Source organism: Orycteropus afer, unplaced genomic scaffold, assembly GCF_000298275.1.
Source record: "Orycteropus afer afer isolate SDZICR_OR568_19922 unplaced genomic scaffold, OryAfe1.0 scaffold00257, whole genome shotgun sequence".
In the NCBI taxonomy this organism is placed as follows: Eukaryota; Metazoa; Chordata; class Mammalia; order Tubulidentata; family Orycteropodidae; genus Orycteropus; species Orycteropus afer.
The window spans coordinates 178,170-200,781 of NW_006921844.1; the positions used below are offsets into that span (position 1 = coordinate 178,170).

General features: G+C 39.0%; 1 protein-coding gene across 1 annotated transcript in view; it reads left to right on the forward strand.

Annotated features, from left to right (window-relative positions):
• SLU7 (SLU7 homolog, splicing factor) overlaps positions 1-5,727 on the forward strand; it is a 29,604-nt gene extending 23,877 nt beyond the window's left edge. The window contains exons 12-15 of the mRNA XM_007949909.2: positions 1,652-1,756; positions 4,677-4,748; positions 4,863-4,970; positions 5,548-5,727. Coding sequence (XP_007948100.1) covers positions 1,652-1,756; positions 4,677-4,748; positions 4,863-4,970; positions 5,548-5,727 — 465 coding nt within the window. The remainder of the gene's footprint in view (positions 1-1,651; positions 1,757-4,676; positions 4,749-4,862; positions 4,971-5,547) is intronic.
• Positions 5,728-22,612: the final 16,885 nt, after the last annotated feature.

A 22,612-nucleotide genomic window follows, 5' to 3' on the forward strand; every position in this document is an offset into this window, starting at 1 on the left:
AAAAAAAAAAAAAGAATACAAAGAATAAGAATACTACAATGTTCACCTATATATCCACCACCTAAGTTCAGAATTGTTTTAAAATTTTGGCATATATGCTTTATGTGTATGTGTTATGCACACATGCTGAGATAACTCAGCATGTGCATCCACACATAAATTTCTTATAATTTTTTTTTTTGCTGAGAAATTTGTAAATACAGATCAATTTCACCCACAGACACTATACTATATCTTCTAAATATAAAGATACTGTCCTGCATAACCATAGTAACATCACATTTCTGAAAGTTAACATTAATTTAATATCTAGCCCATAATCACATTTTCCAAAATGGACCCAAAAATGTTGTCTTCTTGTTGTTAGTGGGTGCTGTTGAGTTGGTTCTGATTCATAACGATCCTATATACAACAGAACAAAACACTTCCCAGTCCTGTGCCGTCCTCGCAATCATTGCTGTGTTTGAACCCATTGTTGCAGCTGCTTTATCAGTCCATCTCATTGAGGGTCTTCCTCTCATTCGCTGACCTTCTCTTTTACCAAACATGATAGCCTTTGCCAGGAAGTGATCCCTCTTAGTGAAATATCCAAAGTACATGTGACAAAATCTCACCATCCTCACTTCTAAGGAACATTCTGGCTTTAGTTCTTCTAAGACGTGTTCTTTTTTCTGGAAGTCCATGGAATATTCAGTATTCTTCACCAACACCATAATTCAAGTCCTTCAATTCTTCTGCAGTCTTCCTTGTTCATTGTCCAGCTTTCTCATGCATACAAGGCAATTGAAAACACTTGGCTTGGGTCATACGTACCTTAGTCCTCAAGTCTTCTTAATAGCTGTTTATTTTTCAAGTCAGGATCCAATCAAAGTTTATTTTAATTGTCATTTGGATATTATGTCTCTCTGGTCAATATTTCTAAAATGTTTCTCCCCTTTTTCTTGGCATTGACTGTTGAAGATACCAGACCAGTTGGTATCTTGAACATTGAAGACTGTCTTATGTTCTGTATTTGACTATTTCCTTATGGTATTATGTAGTTTATTTCTGTATTTTTTATAAACAGGAGTTTATGTCTGAAGGCTTGATTTACTTTAAACATTTTGACAAGAACAGTCCTTAGATGATGTGGCATACTTCATATTGCATCATATCAGAAAGCATGTCACTTGCTGTACTCTTGAAGCACCCAAACTATAATTGTCTCTGTAAATCAGAGGTCAAAAATTCACCTACCTTTAGGACCAGTCCAGTAATGTATATGAATGAAGTGGACCAGGCAGATGTACAAACTGGAGAACACAGATTCCGTCTACTAGGGGCATCCACTATTCAGCAACAGCCAGTTATTACCATATAAGAATGTAGGCTCAGATTTTCCCAATGCTTCTGAATTTTTCAGAAGTCAGTTGTGTGTGTGTGTGTGTGTTACATATTTTTAGCAATAGAATATAAGACCATTGTAATCATAATGCTTGCTTCTCACACTTGAGGCCCAGCTACCCTTTCCCTGTTGATCAGCCCTGTTATTTCTATCATTTTTCTTCCTACTTAACTGTTAAAGGAGTTTTATTATTTTATATTCCTACTCAGAGTATATGAGAGTACAAACTTCAGGTTCCTTTTAAAATAATATCTCTCTCTTTGCAGCATATCTGGGGATCTTTTTGGAAAGAAGGCCGATGGGGATACAAATGCTGTCACTCTTTTGTCAAGTATTCTTATTGTACTGGAGAAGCTGGGAAGGAGATTGCTGTAAGTACTTGTCACTGGCTTTTAAAATGTAAAACAGCCTAAAACTCTTTTTTTTTTAAACCAAACTCATTGCCATTGAGTCATTTCCAACTCATTGCGATGCCCATTGGGTTCCCAAGGCAAAAAATTTTTTTTTTTTTTTTTTTTCCAATAAATGCATTTTATTGAAATACAATTTATGTACAGTGAAAGACACAAAACTAAAGTGAACAGGGGTCAATGCATTTTTTTTTTTTTTTTTTTTTTTGCAGTGTTCCTTTCCCACCCCTCCCACCCCTGGCAACCAACAAAGAAAGTTTCCCTCCATATATAAACCTTTCCTTGACCCTCCACAACAACCAACTAGTATTATATTTGTCCTTCTATGAATGACTTACTTCACTCAGCATAATGTCCTCCAAGTTCATCCATATTATGCAGTGTTTTGCAGACTCTACATTATTCTTTAGTACTGTATAGCATTCCATTATGTGTATGTACCATAGTTTGGTCATCCACTCTTCCACTGATGGGCACATAGGTTGTTTCCATCTTTTTGCTATTGTAAATTGTGCTGCAATGAACATGAGTGTCCGGGCTCTCACCTCTGTAGGATATATACCTGGTAATGGGATTGCTGGGTCAAATGATATCTCCAATTCCAGCTTTCTGAGGCATCGCCATATTGCTTTCCACAGTGGTTGTATCACTTCCAGTCCCACCAGCAGTGTATGAGAGTCTCAATCTCTCTACATCCTCACCAACATTTGTTACTTTCTGTCTTGTTGAACCTTGCCATCAGTGCTGGGGTGAGATAATATCTCACTGTTGTTTTGATTTGCATCTCTCTGATGGCCAGTGATTGTGAACATCTCTTTATGTGTTAGTTGGCCACCTGAATATCGTCCTTGGTGAAGTGTCTATTCATGTCTTCAGCCCATTTTTCAACTGGATTGTTAATTCCTTTGGTGTTGAGGCACTGGAGTTTTCTATAAATATTAGAGATAAGTCCCTTGCCAGATATGTAATTATTGGCAAATGTCAATTTGTTGCTGTCATTTTTGTTATGTACTTTTTCGTGGTGTTGATGGCTTTTGTTCCATATAATTTTCTATGCTGAGCTCATTTTGTTTATGAATTGTGATATCATTTCCTTCGTTGCTGTTGTTTTAGTATTTGCTAAATATTTGTGCTGGTCCTCTTTTTTATTTTGATATGAAGGTTTATCATTTTTCTTTGAGGTTACCCTGTGATTTATAGTTTTCTTCCCAAGGTTAGAATAGTCTGCTCTGTCTTGTAGTTGTCTTGACATCCCTACCATCTAGAAGTTCTGTAACAACACAGTTTTTTCCCTTTTTTTGGTGTGTAGTTGTCCTCATTTGTCAATTGGTGTCTCTGGTTCCCTGTTTACAATCTTGTAGGCTTATTTACTTTGGGTACTTTACTTCCATAGCTGGGTTGGTTTCTGGGTTATATCATCATGTGTGTTAATGGTCAGTTGTTGTTGGCTGTTGTTGCTTCTCTGTCCAGAGGGCTACCTTTAGCACCTCTTGTAAGGTTGGTCTGGTTTTAACAAATTCCCTTAATTTCTGCTTAACTGGAAATGTCCTAATTTCAGCTTCATATTTGAGGGACAGTTTTGCTGGGTACGTAATTCTTGGTAGGTAGTTTTTTTCTTTTGGTGTTTTATATATACCATCCCATTGTCTTCTCGTCTGCAACTTTCTGCTGAGAAATCCTACCTTAGTCTTGTTGGTTGCCACTTGTAGGTAACTTTTCATTTTTTCCATGCTGCTCTCTAAATCATCTAAAGAAAGATGATTCTTTCTTTGTCTTTGGTTTTGGTGAGTTTGATGATGATATGTCTTGGTGTTTTTCTTTTGGAGTCTATCCTGTTTGGGGTTCGTTGTACTTCCTGAATGGATATATTCTCATCTTTCATCATATCAGGGAAGTTCTCCTCCAACAAATCTTGGACAATTTTCTCAGTGGTTTTATTTTTCTCTGTTCTGGAATTCCAATGACACGTAAGTTATTCCTTTTGATGGTATCCCACATGAACCTTAGGCTTTCTTCATTTTGTTTTGATCTTTTTCTTGATCCCTTTCCAAAGAAGTATTCAGGTATTTGTCTTCAGTCTCACTAATTCTGTCTTCCATTGCATCAGTTCTCCTTTTTTGCCCTTTCCATGTGTTATCTATTTCTGACAATTTAGTGGTAATCTTCAGGATTTCTATCTGTAGATTTTGAATCATTTCTAATTTTTCATTTCTTTTGTCATTTGTTCTTGTATTTTCTTCCGAAATTCTTCTAGGGTTTTTTCTGTGTTTTCTTTGGTCTATCTCTCAATCCTTTGAAGATACCTAAATACAATTCTTTGCAATTCCTTATCAGGGAGCTTCAGTGCTGTGTCTTCCTCAGGAATGTGTTTTGGGTCTGTATCCGGTCCCTTGTTTCTCCTGCTTTATCTTCTTTGTGTGGACTGTGATGCTGTGTTGTCTCTGAGGCATTGTAACGTTTTTGTGTTTATATTTAATTAGTGGTTGTATGTTGGAGTGACTTGTCCATGATTTTCATTTTCTTTGTTTTGTTTGTATGTTATCTATGCAAGCAGGGTACTGTGATGTGCTCCTGTATTTGCTAGTTGGCAGCACTTATACGCTTACCACCTTTCTCCCTTCCTGTTGTCAGCCTCTTGTGTGTCCCTGCCAACCTTGAGAAACAGAGTCTATTCTTAGGTCCCTGGGATCCAAATGAGAATACTATCACTTTAAAATCCAAAATGGGTGCCACTTCTAAAGATCAAAACAGCCTAAAACTCTTAAGTCAAACTGTGTATGAAATATCTTCTTATGTTCCAAATTTTTACCCATCTTTTGATGATTGATAACTATGACAGTCAAGTCAAATTAAATCTATTTTCTCTTGTATCATTACACAGAATGCAGAGGAATGTATTCCAAGTGATATAATTGGAGAAGAGTCCCTGAAGAAACCTCAAACCCTCATGGAGGTAAGTCTATAATCATTTGTCCTGAATTTTTAACTCCTGCATGGAGGACTTTAAAACTTGCCCTACATGTTTGTTTTCACACTGATAACACTGTATTTCAATCCTCCCTCTTAGATGCATCAGGAAAAACTAAAAGAGGATAAAAAGAAGAAAAAGAAGAAGAAACATCGAAAGAGCAGTTCAGATAGTGATGGTGAAGAAAAACATGAAAAATTGAAAAAGGTGCTTTTTGTAGTCTAAATAGTGAAAGTGACAGTTAATCTGTATTTAGAAGGGACTTAAGGAAATGATCTAGTCCTATCTCCCTAATTTTAAAAATGAGGTAATCAGCCCAGAGCCTTGGTGATTTGCTTGATTCATATTATATCAGGTCCAGATCTAGAATAAGAAGCCCTGTTGGCACAATGGTTAAGGTTATAAGTTGTTACTTTACAGTTATTGACATGTTGTCCAGAAAGAATTACCTTCTAACTCCATAATCTTAAAGTTTCAGTAAGTTCTTGGGAAACATCAAATTATAGTCACCACCAGATGCATCAGTTGTGGGCTTGCATCAATGAAATGAACTTCATTTGCTTTTTCTTGTTAAGTAGAATATCGTTAACATTGACTAAAAATGGCAGAGGTTGTTTTATACTGTATGAAAATATTCTGCCAGCCAAACTGACTCCTAAACTCTTTCAAACAGTCCAGGTTTTTGATGTAGCAGTTTATATTCAAGGTGTCTTTTGGTACTCTGCGTCTTTTGAGTAAAAAGGTGCTATAGAGCCATGGTACTCATTTTTTCCCCTCACCACAGGCATTGAATGCAGAAGAAGCCCGCCTTCTTCACGTCAAGGAGATCATGCAAATAGATGAGCGGAAGAGGCCTTACAATAGCATTTATGAAACTCGCGAACCAACAGAAGAGGAAATGGAGGCCTATAGAATGAAACGTCAGAGGCCAGATGACCCCATGGCCTCTTTCCTTGGCCGGTAGTAACCAGTCATAGAAGGTCATCCAGAATGGACACAACTGATAGGTTCTTTTCAGCTTCTTGCTGATAATTGTAAATAGCCAAATCCTTGTCTGCTCTTCTTACTGCCTGACTTTAATAAAACTTTTAGAAGTTGTATAGTAAACTCATTCCTTTCCATGCTGAGGAGATTAAACAAAGAGGAAGCACATTAAATGCAATTCAGATTTTATTTTCAGTTTTTGTAAGTGATATAGAAGCAGTCCTGGGTCATAATGTCCTTTCCTCAACTGTTCTTACATCTCAGACTTTATTTCCTTAAATTTTGTTGTCCTTTAGCATTTGTAAGGAGCTCTGGTGGTGCAGTGGTTAAGGCATTTGGCTGCTAACCAGAAGGTCGGTGGTTCAAACCCATCAGCCACTACATGGGAGAAAGATGAGGCAATCTGCTTCTGTAAAGATTTATAGCCTTTGAAACTCTATGAGGGTTGCTGTGAATCAGAATTGAGTTGATGGCAGTGAATTTAGTATTATACTCATAATTTTTTTAATATAGATGAGTTAAGTTTAGTATTACACTCAATTTTTTTTAATATAGATGAGTTAATTTTTCTCAAAAAGAGTTTTTGCTTTTTTTTAATTACTAGTAACTATAATTACAGTTATTTTTTAATTATTTGACTTTGTCTTCTAAGATCAGAAACTAAAACTAAAAAACCATTCTAGCTTGGATCCCTGAAGAAAATCTGTATAACATGTGAATAACTTTACGTCAATCTGAATTTGTATTTTGTTTTTACTTGGTTATAAAAGTTTGATTTTTAATACATTTCCTTCTGTCTTACAAATAGAGCTAAATATATGTTAGTTTTGACGTATTTAAAACACGTCATTGGAAAAATAATTTCCTTATCCTTGAGTCAGCATTGACCTATCAGCATTAGGTCTTTACTATTCTGGACATTAGCTTTTAGACATCATAATCCTTTTCTTTATCGTAGAGGCTATGGGTTTGTGACACTGTTTGTTATTTTAATTGTGATTGCCTTTATGTAACTATCATGAGTATAAAATTGGATAAAGACTACAGAAAGTCCATTGTACTAAACCTTTATAGACAGTAGGTGTCACTTTCCTTGTAAAATTTGCAAGAAGCAAAAACTAAGGTTGGAAGATTTTTTTTAATGAATTATGAAGGACAGATTTTAGGGATATTAGTAACAGATTGCCATGATCCTCATACCTCGGCTGAGAGCATTGTGAAGCTAATATTGACAGAATGGAATCAGTGAAAACAGCCTGTTAAAAGACCCTGATATGAGCACATTGACATTTAACAACTCGTAGCTTTTCTATCACAAACCCTTGAAGGATACTGCTTTAAGTCAGCATCTCAGAAATAGTGCTGGTAGAAAAAAGACCAGCAATGTGACTTAGGGTGGAGGCTTTGGACCACAAGTTATCAGTCCATCTCGAAGGACTTAGAGACTGTAGACTAAGACTGACCACATGGGCAGTCAATCAAACATGTCTATCCATGATGAAGCCCTATTAAAAACTAGAAAACTGGACACTGAGGGTTAGGAGAGCTTCTCTGGTTAGTGATACCCTGTGTTTATTGTCACACATTGATACCAGAAAGGTATGTTGTCTGTGGCTTCACCAGTTGCCGTCAAGTTGATTGCAATTGGTAACCAAAAGATAAGAGATTCAAGTCCACCCAGACGTGCCTCAGAAGAAAGACCTGGTAATCTACTCCCCCAAAAATCAGCCATTGGAAATCCTATGTAGCACAGTACAACTGTTAGAATCTTGGTGTTGCAATCTGCTTGACAGCAGATGGCTTTGGCTTTGGCCACAGATCCATGGGGGTGAGGACAATGGAAGCTCCATATTTGGAACCCTCCTGGACACTGCCCTCTACACTTCTTTTCTTGGCTGATTTTAGTCTATAATAGACTGTAACTGAATATCACAGCTTTTAGTGAGTCCTTTGTGTCCTAATGAATTACTGAACTTTAGGGTGCTCTTGGGAACACCTGGAAAAAAAGAAATCAAATGGTTGGAGTTTTGAGTCCAGTGAGAGACACTTGGAAAAAGGGACTGGCAATCTACATCAGAAAAGTCATCCACTGAAAACACTATGAAGCACAGGTCTACTGTGACACACATGGGGTCGCCTTGAGTCAGAATCAACTTGATGGCAGCAGTGACAAAAGCACTCATTAACACATGGCTCATACTAGTATGAAATTAAAGGAAACGGACTTCATTCTTACTTGCTTTAATGTAAAAGAATTGTATTTTCATGTTCTTAGGTTAATGTGGACAAGATTTCAACATAAAGCCTGACATTGGTATTTTATATTTTATTTACCTTTTATTAGTAAAGATATATATATATATGTTGTTGTTATGTGCCGTCGAGTCGGCCCCGACTCATAACGACCCCTCCTTGGGTTTCCAAGGCAGTATCACTACGGAAGTAGGATTGCCCAGCCTTCCTTCTGAGGAGTGGCTGGTAGGTTTGAACCGCCAGCCTTCTGGTTAGCAGTCAAGTGCTTTAGCCACTATGCTACCAGAGCGCTCATATATATATATATATATATATATCAGAATACTTAACTGAGTATTCTATAACCTCATTTCAAATATTTGGTACAAGAGTGGGTTACAGGACTGGCAAGAAGCCTAACTTAGCTTCTATAGGTTTGTATTAGAAAATGTCATGATTCTTTAACAAAAGAAAATATCACCTCTATCCTTAAAGGTTGGGCAATCCTACTTCCATAGTGATACTGCCTCGGAAACCCAAGGAGGGGTCACTATGAGTCGGGATTGACTCGACGGCACATAACAACAACAACAACATCCTTTCTGGAAGGAGCTCTAGTGGAACAATGGTTAAAGCACTCAGCTACTAACCAAAACCCATCAGCCAGTCTGAGGGAGAAAGTTGAGACAGTCTGCTTCCATAAAGATTTACAGCCTTGGAAACCCTATGGGGCAGTTCTGCTTTGTCCAGTAGGTCACAATGAGTTGACATTGACTCAATGGCAGAGGGTTTGGTTTTGATTTTAACCTTTCTGGATCTCAGTTCCCTCCTCTACAAGGTACACTTTTGATTTTAGAGTTCTATTATATCCAAAATCATGTATTATTTTTGTTTCATTTTTAAATAAAGGTAACATCTAGAATATTACTAATTTGAGCTTTGATTCTATTATCTTTTTAATAATAGCTGCCTTATCAGTGCAGCTGAAGTTGAAAAGAACTTCATGGGATGAATAATGGGCAGTATCTGTCTTTTACAACAAACAAACAGATTGTTTTAGTTATCTAGTGCTGCTATGACACACATTCCACAAGTGGATGGCTTTAATAAACATTTCTCATAGTTTCAGACACTAGAATTATGAATTCAGAGTGTCAGCTCCAGAGAAAGGTTTGCTTTCTGTCAGGTCTGAAGGAAGGGCTTTATCTCAACTTCTGCTTCCTGGTTCCTCCAGGATAGTCCTTTTCATTTCTTGGAAGACAGCAGATGTAACTCCTCTGACCTGTTTCCTGCCTGTAGAATTCCATGAAGCAAACAGCATTCTTTCATCCTTTCTCTGTCCCCTTCAGGCTAAGCTGATGGATTTTCTGCTGTGGTGATTGGTTAGTCACAGGCTTTATCTCTTCAGCGAAAGATGGTGTAGCCACATCCTTAGTGAAATTCTAGGACACATGTCCTTAGTTTATACAACAAGATTTTCCAGATCTTTTCTTTTCGTTGAGCACAGTTTCTTTCTTTCTTTTTTGGCTGATCTGTCTATATTTGCCATTTATAGTTCTTAAGTGAATTTTTGCTACACATTCTTGAACTGTTCCCTCAATTTCAGCATTTGTGTTCTTAGTGCTCTTAAGAGTGAGCTCACCCCTAAGAAAATGTTATGGATATTAACTCTTCACATATGTTGGAAATATCTTTCTCAGTTTGTTGAGTTTCCATTTTTATAGTTAGTTTTATCAGTATTTTTTAAGATTTATTTCTTTGCATTTGTGCTTAGTATATTCTGTGATCAGATAAATACTGATTTCAGTTTTCTCTTACAGATTGCATTTAGAGCTGTTTGGTGGGTTTGGCATAGAATCCTTATCCTTTATTTTTCTGAACTTTTTATTGTGATTTGGGTGAAAGTTTACAGAGCAAATTCATTTTCCATTCAATACTTCATACACATTTTGTGACGTTAATTACAATCCCCACAATGTCACAGCTCTTTTCCCACTTCCTCCCCGTGGTTACCTTTTCTGGTTCCTTCTTTCCTATGCACTCCAGCCTTCTGAGCTTTCTCCCTGCAAATGCTGCCTTTCCCATCTCTTATGGTTGATTGTTCTAAGGAGTGTGTCCCTCCCTGATGTAGTTGTTCACCTCGTAGGCCTGTCTGTTGTTTGGCTGAAAGTTGAGGCACAGGAGTGAGTCCTGTTCCAAGCCTTAAGGGCCATAGTTTTAGGAATTTCACCAGTCTTTATCAACCCACTAAGCCTGGTCTTACGAGTTTGAGTTGTGTTCCACATTTTTCTCCCATTCTACCCAGGATCTCCCAATTTTGATCCTTTTCAGAGTGGTTGGCAGTGGTAGCCAGGCACACCATCTAGTTTTGGTCTTAGGTCATGTAGGCTGAGGTTCCCATGGTCCACTAGTCCATTGTCCACCAAAAAGAAAAAAAAAAGCTCATTGACGTCGAGTCCTTTCTGACTCACAGTGACCCCTCCTTGGGTTTCCAAGGTGGTCTCTGATATGCCTCAGAAACCCAAGGAGGGTTCACTATGAGTCAGGTCTAACTCAACGGTACATAACAACAGCAATAACATCTCTACAGAAGTACCTTGCCCAGTTTTCCTTCCAAGGGGTGGCTGGTGGGTTTGAACTGCCAGCCTTCTGGTTAGCAGTCAAACGTCTTAGGCATTCCACCACCAGAGCACCCATTGTTCCACGCATCTTTTTATTTTATTCACTCTTCTCTGTTCCAATAAGGAGAGGCCAATAGCTGCATCTTAGACGCTTGCAAGCTTTTAAGATCCCAGTTGCTGCTCACCAAACTAGGATGTAGAACAGTGTATTTGTGTACTATGATATACCAATTTAGCTTGATGTTCCCCATGACTGTGGTCCCAAGCTGCAGGTCCAGTAACTCACTCCATCAAGGTGTTTGGTTGTGGCTAAGCAGTTACCATAACTTTGCCCCCTGTTAACTCTTTAGTATATATAGGCTTTTTTTTATAATTGTGATTTGCGTGAAAGTTTACAGGGCAAATTCACTTTCCATACAGCAGTTCACATACACTTTGTCTCATGACTGACTACAATTTACCACAATGCAAAAGGTCCCTCCCACTTCTTTCCATAGTTACCTCTTCCCTGTGTCCTTTCCTCCATGCACTCCTGCCCCCTGAGCTATGTCCTTGCGCATACACAACCCTTCTATTCTCCCATGATTGTTCTCTCCAAGGAGTGTATCTACCTAGTGTAAATGTTCACCTCACATGCCTGTCTTTTGTTTGGCTGGAAGGCACAGGTTCAATTCCAGTCCTGGAGGGCAGCTAGGGGCCATAGTCTCAGTGGTTACATCAGCCTCTATCAGACCAGCAAACCTGGCCCCTTCCCCTGACCCCAAATGATTTTGAGTTTTGGTCCACATTATTCTTCCACTCTATCCAGGATCTCCTACATAGATCTCCCTCCAAGTGGTTGACAGTGGTAGCCAGGCACCATCTAGTTCTGGTCTCACAGTCGTATAGGCTGAGGATCACATGGTGTACCAGTTGCTTGAGTGAATTATTTCAATGAATCTTTGGTTTTCTTCATTATTCTTTGCTCTGGACGAAGAGAGACCCATCATTGCATCTAGATGGTTGCTTGCAAGTTTTTAAGATCCCAGTCACTACTTGCCAAATTAGGAGGTGGAATGATGTTTTGTGCAGTATGTTATGCCAATTGAGCTTGATGTGGTATGGATCATTTTTATAGCACATACAAATACATATGGAGGGATATAATCTGTGAAACCTATATATGGTTGTGTGTATAGTCCTTTCTGCCTACCTATACCTGATCATCTTACCTGTATACCTAGGTATCCACTCGCAGCCTAATGTTTATTTACTGACAATACAGTATTGTGTATGTAATAGTATTTACCTTTGTTGTCTGTACCTGTTAGGCAACTCTCTGTTTGTTCCTTTCCCTTAGTGATATTGTGCTGGTCACTCACTCTTGGTGTATTGCTACTGGCATAGTGCGTACGGCATTTGACCGCTAACCAGAAGGTTGGTGGTTCAAACCCACCAGCTGGTCCACAGAAGGAAGACGGGGCAATCTAATTCTGTAAAGATTTTATCACCTCAGAAACCCAGAGGAGGTTGCTGTGAGTCAGAATCAACTTGATGGCAGTGAGTTTGGTTTTGCTTTGGTATCTTGTATCCTTTGCTGAATCTTTCAATTTTGGTAGTTTTCTTGCTGAATTCCTTGGATTTTCTATGTATAGGATCATATCATCTACAAATAGAGTTTTATCTCTTTGCCAATTTGAGTGCCTTTTATATCTCTTTCTTGCCTTATTGCCATGTCTAGGATGTCCAGTACAGTGTTGAATAGGAGTGGTGATAGAGAGCATCCTTATCTGGTTCCCATTCGTGAGAGAAATGCTTTCAAGTCTCTCTTTTTTGAGAATAATGTTGGTTATTGGTTTTGCATATATGCCCTTAATTATGTGGAGGTACTTCTGTTCTATTCCTATGTTAAAGAGCTCTGGTGGTATAGTGGTTAAGGCATTTGGCTGCTAATCAGAATGTTGGTGGTTCGAACCCACCAGTTGCTCCATGGAAGAAAGATGAGGCAGTCTGCTTCCATAAAGATTTACATCCTCAGAAACCCAATAGGTATTGCTATGAGTCAGAATTGACTCAATGGCAGTGAGTTTGGTTTTTTTAAAATTCCTGTTTTGCTGATGGGAGCTCTGGTAGCATAGTGGCTAAAGCACTTGACTGCTAACCAGTCCTCGGAAGGAAGATGGGGCAATCTACTTCTGTAGTGATACTGCCTCGGAAACCCAAGGAGGGGTCACTATGAGTCGGTCAATTTGAGTGCCTTTTATATCTCTTTCTTGCCTTATTGCCATGTCTAGGATGGCACATAACAACAATTTTGCTGAAAGTTTTATCAGGAATGGGTGTTGGATTTTATCAATTGATATGATCATATGGTTCTTTTTCTTTGTTTTATTTATGTGGTAGATTATGTTGATTGCTTTCTAATGTTGAGCCATCCTTGCATACCTGGTACAAATCCCACTTGGTCATGATATGTTACTATTTTTTTTAATATTGGCAAGGATTTTGTTGAAGGTTTTTGCATCTATATTCATGAGGGTTATTCATCTGAAATTTTCCTTTTTAGTGGTGTCTTTGCCTGGTTTTAGTATCAGGGTTATGCTTGTACATGAAACGAATTTGGGAGTATCCCATCCTTTTCTGTGTTCTGGAATAGTTTGAATAGGATTTGTTATCAGCTCTTCTCTGAAGTTTGGTACAGTTCTCCCAATGAAGGCATCTGGTCCAGGACTTTTGGTTGGGAGTTTTTTTTTTTTGCTTTGTATTTTTTAATGATCTGTTCACTCTCTTCTTTTTTGATGGGCCTGTTCACATTTACTCCCTCAGTCTGTTAGTTTAGGTACATAATAAGTTTCTAGAAATTTCTCCATTTCTTCTAGGTTGTCAAATTTGTTGGTGTACAGTTTTTAATAGTATTCGGTTATTATCCTTTTTATTTCAGTTGTTTCTGTTGTGAAGATGCCCATTTCTGTTCTTACTCATGTTACTTGCATCTTCTCTTACTTTTCCTTAGTTAAATTTGTTGATGGTTTGTCAATTTTGTTAATCTTTTTGAAAAATGAATTTCTAGCTTTATTGATTTTTTTCCTATTGTTTTTCTGTTTCATTTATTTCTACTCTGATTTTTATTATTTCCTTTCTTCTGGAGACTACAGGCTTCTTTTGTTGCTCTTTTCTAATTGTTGGAGTTGTTGGGTTAAGATATTAATTTTAGTTCTTTTACAATGTGTGCATTTATTGCTATAAATTGACTTCTGAGTATTGCTCTGGCTGTGTCCCAAAGGTTGTGGTACATTGTGTGTTCAAGTTTGTTTGCTTCTAGGAATTTTCTCATTTCACATTTTATTTCTTCTGTTACCCAATAGTTTTTGAGCACAGTGTTACTTAGTTTATTTGAAATTTTCCCAGTATTGAATTCTACTTATATAGTATTTTGATCTGAGAAGATACTTTGTAGTATTTCAATGTTCTTAAATTTATGGAGACTTGTTTTGTGGCCTAACACATAGTCTGTTCTGGACAATGATGCATGTACACTGGAAAAGAATGTGTTTCTGTTGAGTGGAGTGTTCTGCGTATGTCTATCAGGTAAAGTTGGCTAATTGTGTTGTTGAGAGCTTCTGTATCTTTGTTGAGTTTCTTTCTGGTTCTTCTGTCCTTCATCGAAAGTCATGTGTTAAAGTCTCCTAGTACTAAAATAGAATTACCTATTTCTCTTTTCAATTCTGTTAATGTTTGCTTTATGTATTTTGGAACTCTTTCAGCGGGTGCATAGATATTTATTATATTTATTATGGTTATGTCCTCTTGGTGGATTGACCCTTTTTGCCTTGGAGTCTATTTTATCAGAAATTAATATTGCCACTCCTGCTCTTTTTTCATTGCCATTAGCTTGATATTTTTTTTTCCATCCTTTGATTTTTTATTTATTTTTATAATTGTGTCTAAGGTGAGTCTGTTGTAGGCAGCATATTGATGGATCTTGTTTTCTTATCCATTCTGCCACTCTCTTTCTCTTGACTGGTGCATTTAGTGCATTCACATTCAATCTAATTAATGATGGGTATGAATTTAGTGCTGCCATTCTTTTGTGTTTTTTATTGTGGTGTTGAGTGTCTCTTTGTTCCAAATATTTTTCAGTGCTGGGTTCATTTTGTTACTGTGTTTTTATTTCTATATTGTTGTTGATTTTGTGTTTTCTAAGTCCTTGTGATTTTCTTCTTTCTTATTTTGGTTACTAATTTTCTTTGGGGTTATCCTGTAGTTAATTTTATATCTTCCTACATTTGGAACAGTCTGTTCTATATTGATATCATCCTGACTTCCTGTCCATGTGGAAGTTTTGTAATTATACCATTATTCACCCCCCCCTTTTTTTTTTTTTTTTTTTTTGCTTTGTAGTTGTTACTCACCTCGGAAAGAAGATTGGGCAATCTACTTCCGTAGATCCGTAGAGTTACCACCTTGGAAACCCAAGGAGGGGTCGCTATGGGTCGGGTCCAACTCAATGGCAGCATTGGCACCTCTGGTTCTCTATTTTCAGATTTGTAAGCTTATTTTAGTCTCTTGAAAAGTCTTTCTCTAGGTTGGTTTCTGGGTGATGTTGTCATGTGTCTTAATCTTAGGTTTTGTCTTCTGTTGTTGGTTTTCTTTCCAAAGGACTCCTTTAGTATTTCTTGTAAGGTTGGTCTGGTTTTTATAAATTCCCTTAATTTCTGTTTACCTGGGAATGTCAATTTCACCATTGCATTTGAGTGGCAGTTTTGCTGGATATATAATTCCTGGTTTACAGTTTTGTTTTTTTTTCTTTCAAGGTTTTATATATGTCATCCTATAGCCTTCTTGCCTGTGTGATTTCTGCTGAAAAATCAGAGCTTAGTCTTACTGGTTGCCCTTTGTAGGTAACATTTTGTTTTTCCCAATCTGCTCTCAAGATTCTTTCTTTGTCTTTGATTTTGGAAAGTTTGATTATGATATATCTTGGTGACTTTTCTCTTGGAGTGTGTCCTGTATGGGGTTCGTTGGGCTTTTCTGATATATATCTTTTCATCTTCCATTATATTGGTGAAGTTTTGTGCTAGCAAGTCTTTGACAGTATTCTCTGCTTTTTTTCACCTCTTCCTGGTCTGGAATTCCAATCACATATAGGTTATTTCTCTTGATATTATCCTATATAGCTCTTTTTTCTGATATTTCCTCTTACAAGCTGGTATTGAGAGATTTGTCTTCTAAAATAGTATTCATTATTGTAAAAAGTCAAGGAAAGGTTTATATATGGAAGGAAACTTTCTTTGTTGGTTACCAGGAGTGGGAGGGGAGGGGAGAGAACGCTGTAAAAAAAAAAAATGCATTGACCCATGTCACTTTAGTTTTGTGTATTTCACTGTACATAAATTATATTTCAATAAAATATATTTTAAAAAAAGATTTGTGTCCTAGCTGGCTAATCCATTCTTCACACTATTTGATTTTCCTCTTTTATCCTTCCAATGTGTTGTCTGTCTCTGTAATTTTAGTGTTAATCTTCTGAATTTCTAATTTCTGTTTTTGTCTATTTATTTTGTCATTTTGCTCTTGTATTGTTTTCCTGAGTTCTTCAAGGGTATTGTGTGTTTTTTTTCCTTGCTTTTGTGTGTGTGTGTGTGTATGTAGATACATATATACATACACACTGCAAAAGGGGCAAGGGGGAGGCATCTTCTGACCTCCTTTAACCCCACAAGAGGAAGACAAAATCACCATCAGCAGCCTGCTCCTGTGAGGCCAGACATGCCACCACCCTGCATCCCTCTTATTAACCTTATCACCAACCACTCCTCCCACCCCTTCTCCTGGGTTCAATAATTCACTGCAGTTGCCACACAGAACTCACAGATTCTGGGGTTTATTAGGGAAGCAACAGGCTACAATTCAAGTTCAGGAACATGCTCAGTCTCAGCCAGCCATCTCTCACCTGGCTGTCTCCCTCAGTCTCTCTGTAGCACATCTCTCTCTCAGCAGTGCGTGTCTCTTATCTCTCTCTCAGAATTGTGTATCTCTTATGTCTCTCTCAGCAGCATGTTTCTCTCAGCAGCACTCTCTCGGCTGACAGTCAAAGACACTCCTCTTCTCTGCCTCTAGGACAGCTCATTTTAAGCCCAGCAGAGTAGCAAAACCAACCAATCCCAACACCAGAATTCCACACACCTGAGAAGGAGCAGACTTCCCAGAAAATTGCTTGGTGCTGCTCTCTTAACAGAAATACCCTCAGGTGGATAACTTTAACAACTTTGCTCACAGCAAATTCCACCATGGAGTTTGCAAAGACTATGGCTAGAAAAGCAATACTATGTAATTTACTACACTGCACACACACACACATATTTCCTAATTTTTTATTCTGGTTACTTGCTTCTGCTGTCTTTGTTCTGTTCCTTTGTTTGAATTGAAGTTGTCTCATTTGTTGAGTTGGTTTATTTCACCCTGGTTTTTTTGTTTCAATGTATCCGGACAGGTGGGGCAGCAGTGCTTCTTTGGTTGTTAGCTAGGCAGCACTGGTGTGTTCCCCAACTGTCTCTAGGGTAGTGGAATAACTGGTGAGAATGTGGGCACAGGTCTCTGTTTATTGTGAAGAGGAGCTGTGAGTTGGGTAAGCAGGTGTGTCCACCGTCTGTCATTGATCTAGTGGTGCAGAGGTGGGTGGTGGTGTTTATTCATTGCATGAAGTGGTTAAGTGCAGTAGATATGGCTGACTAGTGGAGACTTAATGTCCTCTTACTGCTGGATGGGACAGGAAAAAAGGGAAAATAGAAAAAAAAGTTGAGAAGAAATATTGATAAATATAAAAGAAGAGGAAGAGGAAGAGATAAAAAGGAAAGAAAAATGACAAGAAAGAGGAAGAGAATGGGAGAATTAAAAAACAAAAGGGGTGGGTGGGTAGGTTGTGGTTATAGTCAGCCAGGAGCCCTGGGAGCAGGTAGCTGTGGAATGTGGAAAGAGCCTGTGCAAGTGAGCACCTTTGAGAGAGGAGGCTGCAAGGGTGCACCCCTTACATTCAGTGAGAGAAAGGTCAGTGACACAAGCACAGGTAGGGTGAGCTGCAAACCCTGGCCCTGTCTGCTTGAAGCATGTTACAGTGGGTGAATGAGCTGCTGAGGAGGTGGCTGAGGGTCCAGGTAGGTGGAGGCAGCCAGGGGTACTTCCCTAGCATTGCCTTGGTGGATGCAGGAAGAGGAGTCACGCCTAGTAGCTTTGAAGATGTGTTTGTTAGAGCAGACAATGTACTTCTCTGGTCATGATTTACTGGCATAGGTCTGGTGCCCTTCCAGGCATATGCAGCTGCTAATCCAGCTCCTGCCCCCAACTCAATCAAATGGGAGGCCTCCCTGAGTCTAGTTTACCCAATACCACCCATAGGCCTTTTGCCTTATGTGGACCATCAACCCAAGTGACTAGTGTTTATTAGTGGTGAGTTGTTTCAGTCCCCTTCTCTGGCTCCCTCCTTGCTTTGCAGTTGCCTGCGCCATTGGAAAGCTGACCTATTTCCTTGCACTTTTCTCTCCCACACCCAGTACATATTCTGCTTACCTTACTTCCCTCCAGATCTGTCCACACTGTGTCTCTATCACAGTGTGGATTCTGTGAAGTTGGTTTCTCCTTATCCGTGTATGATACCTTTGTGTCTTAAAATGTCCATGTTTTGTCAAGTCCTGGCTTCTTCTCTCCTCCCAGTCGCTGCTCCATTTCCCTTTCTAATCAACACTCATCTAATTCTTTATCCTTTCATTTGATGCTCAGAGTTCCAGGATCATTATTTGTATGTGTTTCATTCAGTTTTTCTGGGTCTCTGTTGTAAAGGGATTGGGCAGAGTGTGTTGGCAGGACACCATCTTGTATCTACTCCCTTCACAGTTCATTTTTAAGTCCCTCTCTTTCACATTTTACCATAAATGTCAAGGAGAAACCACACGGCCCCTTTAAGAGCTTGTTTAGAAATCTCATCAGCCAGATATCCAAGTTCATCACTTACAAGTTCTACGTTCCACCAAATATTTGGACATAATTCAGACCAGTTCATTGCCACTGCATAAAAAACATCACCCTTTCTCTATTGTCCAATCACATGTTTTATCATTTTCTTTTAAAACCTGACAAGAAGCATTTCTAGCAATATTCTGTTGCTGGCTCCATCTGTAATTGTAAGATGATAGAAACTTTCTCTATAGCACTCTGCACTTCGTTTTAAGCCCTCACCAGAAGTGCCTTTGACATCCATAATTCTACCAACAGTCCCTTCAAGGCAATCTAGGCTTAAACTATTGTTGTTGTTGTTGTTATGTGCCGTCGAACTATTAGGCACCTTAAAACTCTTCCTGCCTTGTGAAGATTGCAGTCAATGTCATGAAACAAAATGTGTATGAACTGCTGTAAGGAAAATGAATTTGCTCTGTAAACTTTCACCCAAATCACAATAAAAATTAAAAAAACAAAACTCTTCCTGCCTTTACCCATTACCCAATTCTAAAACCACCTCTACGTTTTAGATATTGATTACAGCAGCACCTCTACTTCTCAGTAGCAAATTCTATCTTAGTTATCAAGTGCTGCTGTAGAAGAAATACCACACAAAAGCGGATGGCATTAACAAACAAATTTATTTATTCACAGTTTGGGAGGCTGTTGTTGTTATGTGTCATCGAGTCAAACCTGACTCATAGCAACCCCTCCTTGGGTTTCCGAGGCAGTATCACTATGGAAGTAGGATTGCCCAACCTTCCTTCCGAGGAGTGGCTGGTGGGTTTGAACCGCCAGCCGTCTGGTTAGCAGGCAAGTGTCTTAGCCACTATGCTACCAGAGCTCCCAGGCATACCCACTGCCATGGTGTTGATTCTGAGTCAGAGCAATCCTGTAAGACAGAGACTAACTAACCCATAGCGTTTCCAAGGCTGTAAATCTTTGTGGAAGCAGATTGCCTCATCTTTCTCCCATGGAGCAGCTGGAGTGTTTGAACCACTGACCTTTTGGTTAGGAAACAAATGCTCTAACCATTGCACCACCAGTGCTCCTTTACCATATGCATAAACAAAAATGTACTGCTATCAAGTCAGTTCTAACACATAACAAACCCCACTGGGTTTCCAACGTGCTAAATCTTTATGGAAGTAGATTGCCTCATCTTCCTTCCACAGAGCAGCTGGCAGGTTTGAACTGCTTACATTTCTGGTTAGCAGTCAAATGCCTTAGGCACTGCACCACAATTCCTTCACCACATGCATACTAAAAAAAAAAATCACTGCCATTGAGTAGTATGGACTCACAGTGACCCCTCCTTGGGTGGTATCACTACGAAGTAGATGGTATCACTACGGAAATAGATTACCCAATCTTCCTTCCAAGGAGTGGCTGGTGGATTTGAACTGACAGCCTTCGGGTTAGCAGTCAAATGCCTTACGCACTATGCCATCAGAGCTCGGATTAGAAATTACAACTCATATTTTTGAGGGACACATTTAAATACATAACAGGGTAAACAAGCCCAAAATTCTTAACAGCCAAGTGCCAGGTCTCTTTCTCACCACCTGCTTGTTTTAGTATTTTTAAGCCCCTGGTTTCTGGACAGTGGTGCCCTGGTGGTGCAGTGGTTAAGCACTCGGCTGTTAATGAAAAGTTTGGCTCTTTGAACCCACCAGCTGCTTCAGAGGAGAAAGATGTGGCAGTCTGCTTCCATAAAGATTTCAGCCCTGGAAGTCCTATGGGGCAGTTCTACTCTGTATAGGGTCACATGAGTCAGAATGAACTGGACATCAACCAGTTGGTTTACCAGGACGTTTGATTTTTTGCAGTCTTTCACTGACAAACTTTAAATGGGACCTCAATCTTTACAAGTTTACACCTGAAAAATGATACATCTGTCCCAGATTCTTGTCCTCACCCTCCTGCACCCGCCAAACACACACACTGGCAGTCTTTAGGGATGGTTCTAGCAAGATTTGACTACACAAAATGGATAAATGGTTATTCATTATGTTTATAGGAATTCTGGAAAAAAAAAATATCTCAGAAATAGGATGTTTGGGTTTGTTTCTTTCAACATCTTTTTTTACTTTCTACTTTGGAATTTTTCTCTAAAACCTATCTAATATGGGTTTATTTCTTTAATTAAAATAAACAATCTTTTCCCTAAGGTGGATGACATGCTCAGGAAAATTCATCCACAGGCTCTAATTTATGGAAGGGGGCGGGGGCCGCCTGGTTGGCCAAGAGAGTACAAGCTCTGGAAGTTCATGTTGGAAAGTAAAACTATGTGCCTTCCATTCCTGAGATTTTATGATTCACCCTTTCTAGAAGACATGTTGTTGTTAAGTGCCATCCGGTCCGCCCGGACTCATAGCGACCCCTCCTTGGGTTTCCGAGGCAGTATCACTAAGGAGGTAGATTGCCCAACATTCCTTCCGAGGAGTGGCTGGTGGATTTGAACCGCAGCCTTCTGGTTTGTAGTCAAGTGTCTTAGGCACTAGGCCACCAGAGAGCTCCTCTAGGACACATAATCAACTGAAAAAGAAAAAAAAAAAAAAAAAACCTTTAGCTCCACGTACACAAGCTTAAGAAATTGCGAAGGGCCAGTATGCACGCTCCGTACTCTAGCCGGCTCCCTAAACTGGATGCTAATGCGCCTGCGTGCTGGAAGAGGCCTCTCTGCGCGCGGGAAGCAACCGGGATAACCCGGATGGGCGCCCGGCAGAGGCGGAGCTTTCTGCGGGCTTTTCTCTGTGACAGCTAGCCGACAGATTCCTATTTAGGAGTCGGACCTGACGAACCGCGACCTGCACTGGTTCCGATACGCCAGGGTTTGGGCTCCAGGCTGAGTGGAGAGTGGAATTGGAGCCTGAAATGAGCCTCGCCTGACTTGAGTCCGGCGCCTTACCCTCCGAGATGGGCGAGTGAAGACTGAGCGGTGTTTTGCTTGCCGCGCCGTTGGCGCTCTTTGCTAGCCTGGGCCAGCTTTAAAATGTTGGGCGTCCTTAGAAATATTAACACTTAAAGATCCTCGCAGTTAATACCTGCATGTTCCTTACATGCATTCTCATACTTAAACCCCACAACAGCCTTATAAGGTAGGTACTATTATCATCTCCTTTCGAGGAACTGAGGCTTTGAAAGTTCTCTCAGCCTTTAAGTGACTAAGCGAGGATCTCAGATATCTGCCTCTGGAGCGCATGCTCAACTACTGCATTCCTGATCGATTTTTTCCTAGTGAGTTTAATTTAAAACGTTGTGACTGAAGCTTCCACCTTCCAAACACCCACACATACCATGTACTTGGAAAGGCTGGGACTAAATATATGTCGAATTGTTTTAAGTTTACAACTGCCCCCTGATGAATATTTCTGTTTTGTGAATGGATTCTTTTCTTAATTGTGATAGTTTTTCATATCTACTCGATACATTTTCAAAATCATTTCACTTTGTTATATCAGAGCTTTCATTTTAGCATCTTAGGATATGTCTCAAAAGATTAAAAAGAACCATTCTGAAAACATTTCCAGTTTAATGCATTGTGGTTTTTGTTTATATTTTACTATGAAATGTTTTTTTACAAATAGTAAAAATGGTGAGTGATATGTACTAATGATCCAGCTTCAACAGGTACCAACTCAGATGAAATGCCAATTGTATTTTATTTTCTCCACTTCACTTTGTGTGTATGTTTGTGTATGTGCTGAAGTACAGTGTTTCAAAGGAAGTTCTAGACATCTTATTTCACTTATAAATAGTTAAGTCTGGATCTCTAATAAGAACTTTTTAAAAAAATACAACCACAAGGTCATTATCACACCTGTTTAAATTAACAATCATTCCTTAATATGATGATGCTTTTTTAATGTTTACATTTTTTAGGATATTGTGATTGCTAGATACCACAAAGGAGCATGTGAAAATTGTGAGGTTCTAAAGCACAAGAAAGCCTCCTGTGTGGTAAGTTCATCTTTGAGGATCTAGAAAATTCTTGGTACCTAGTTCTTTTTTTGAGGAAGGTAGATAATACTACAAATG